At 44.8% G+C, this 2,193-nt stretch overlaps 1 protein-coding gene across 1 annotated transcript; it reads left to right on the top strand.

Annotated features, from left to right (window-relative positions):
• The first annotated feature begins 317 nt into the window (after positions 1-317).
• LOC113344620 lies at positions 318-1,526 on the top strand. The gene has a single exon (XM_026588555.1). It carries the CDS (start codon positions 318-320, stop codon positions 1,524-1,526), a length of 1,209 nt encoding a protein of 402 aa, XP_026444340.1.
• Positions 1,527-2,193: the final 667 nt, after the last annotated feature.

Here is a 2,193-nt window from a genome sequence, read left to right as displayed (position 1 = left end):
TTGCGGAGATCCAACATGCACCAACCAGGGCAGACAGAGTAAACGCACTGACGCGAGAACAACCATCACCAGACCCGCATCAGCTCGAGATACAACAAATGCGTCAAGAGTTTGCCAGTTCAGATAAGAGAAGACTGGTCCTCATGGAAAGATTATTTGAACTGCAACCTGAAGGTGGATATGAAGACTCTGACCCTTTCGGGGTCCCCCAACATCCTCTATTGTTACAGAGCAGAACCTAGCGGACCCCCTTTGGGAGACGACTCTCATCCATCAGGTCAAACCCCTAAAAGAGCGAGACGCCGGGGTCTACCCAAATGCCGAAGAAAAGCCCTCAAAACTTGGAAGGGAAACCCAGCAAGGAAATAAATCAAGTCCCTATAACGGAAGAACACATCTATAAATATCTCAAGGAACATTATGGTCTAACCCCACCCACGGTAAATTTTACTCTTCGATCCCCTTTTACTCAAGGCCTATTAGATAAGTCGATGCCAGTGACGTACAAACAACCCAAGTTTCAATTATTTGACGGCTTGGGAAACGCGACAGAGCATGTATTTCGTTTTGTCATGAGTTTGAATGAACACGCCACAAATGACTCTATTTGCCTCAGGAAATTCGGAAAGTCACTTACCGGGGAAGCTTTCTCGTGGTTCGTAGGGCTTGAAGAAAACAACATCTCGCCGTGGAACGAAATTCGAAACCAATTTATGAAGAAATTGTACACTCGGCAGAAGCAACTTACCATATCAGACATCTGTAACCATAAATTCAAGCCGGGAGGAAAGTACATACATTTTGCGAGGAGCTTCTGGGGAGAGTGTTTTCGTAACAAAGTGAAAATTCCTGAGAAGGAACTTGTCAAGATAGGCATCAGCCGGTTTTCGGCGGATCTTAGTTTTATTATAGCAGCAGTTAGGTTAGAAACCTTTGCAGACTTCGAGGACGCATGTTCTCGGGAAGACGATGCAACGAAATTCAAAACATCCGAAGCCAAACAATGGGGGCACTCAGTGTCGTACGCCAAGGACGAGGGAGCCAACAGACAAGGAAAAAGACAATCTGACTTTAGAGACGGTAAAGGTTACAAAAGGAGCAGCGACTCAAGCGAAGCAGTAGAGCCCCCGGACTTCCCATGCCCACTAGAAGTTGCAATCGAACTTTTGGAAGAGTGGCGTAAGGACGGGGATAAGACCCTTCCCTCTCCTGCGAAAGAACCAACAAAACAATACAAACGTCACCCAAGGTACTGCCACTTCCACCAAAAGGTGGAACATGCGACAAAGAACTGTAGAACATTCAAGTGGAAAATCCACAACATGCAGAGGAGCGGGGAACTCGATTTTGGCACAAAGACACATATTCAGAAGGATAGATTTCCACGGCAAGTCTTCATGATCACACACGAAGAGCCTGAGGCAACCACGGGGGAAGTTTGTGTTGTTTCTGAGGCAGATGACTATCAATTCATTGCTTCCATGGTTGCCAAAAACCACTGTTTGCAGCATTTTTCGATACTCTGAACTTCACAAATGAACAACGTCAAGTTGCATCAATCATCCTAACCAAGATATATGCGAATGAGGAAATACACCAGTATCTGGACCGCAGGTACCCGCTCCCAACTGATATCATCACCTTTTCATAAAAAGACCATACGACGGATTGCGACCATACAAGGCCCTTGTATATAACAATGGGAATTCGAAAGCATAAGTTCAAAAGAGCCTTTGTCGACACAGGGGCATCACTTAACTTGATCTCACTACATATCGCAGAAAGCATCGGGGTTAAAAAAGAAGATATCAACAAATTTGCTACTAACATCCAAGGGTTCAGGGGAATCACACAACAGAAAATAGGGACTATTAAGCTGAAAATCCAAGTAGGACCTATCCAATATAATGAATCCTTTTATGTCATGGATGTGCACCCAGCTTACCATTTACTTCTGGGAAGGTCGTGATTACACAAACACGGAATTGTGCCCTCTACTTACCACCAGTGCATTAAGTTCATTCTGAAGAGGAAGCAGAAACGCGTCCCAGCCTCAGTGGATCCATTCACAACTGAGGAACCACACTTAGTAGAATCGGCTTTCTACAATGGATTAAGTGAATCAAGTGAGGTAATTACACACATATACTCGACTCCGATTCCAGATTGGGAAACTACTTACGCCAATCCAAC

The sequence above is a fragment of the Papaver somniferum genome, unplaced genomic scaffold, assembly GCF_003573695.1.
Source record: "Papaver somniferum cultivar HN1 unplaced genomic scaffold, ASM357369v1 unplaced-scaffold_79, whole genome shotgun sequence".
Classification (NCBI taxonomy): domain Eukaryota; kingdom Viridiplantae; phylum Streptophyta; class Magnoliopsida; order Ranunculales; family Papaveraceae; genus Papaver; species Papaver somniferum.
This window is presented reverse-complemented; position numbering and strand designations above follow the sequence as displayed.

Excerpts from the sequence above, each read along its gene's own strand:
- LOC113344620 (XM_026588555.1), top strand. The coding sequence starts at position 318 with ATGCCGAAGAAAAGCCCTCAAAACTTGGAAGGGAAACCCAGCAAGGAA.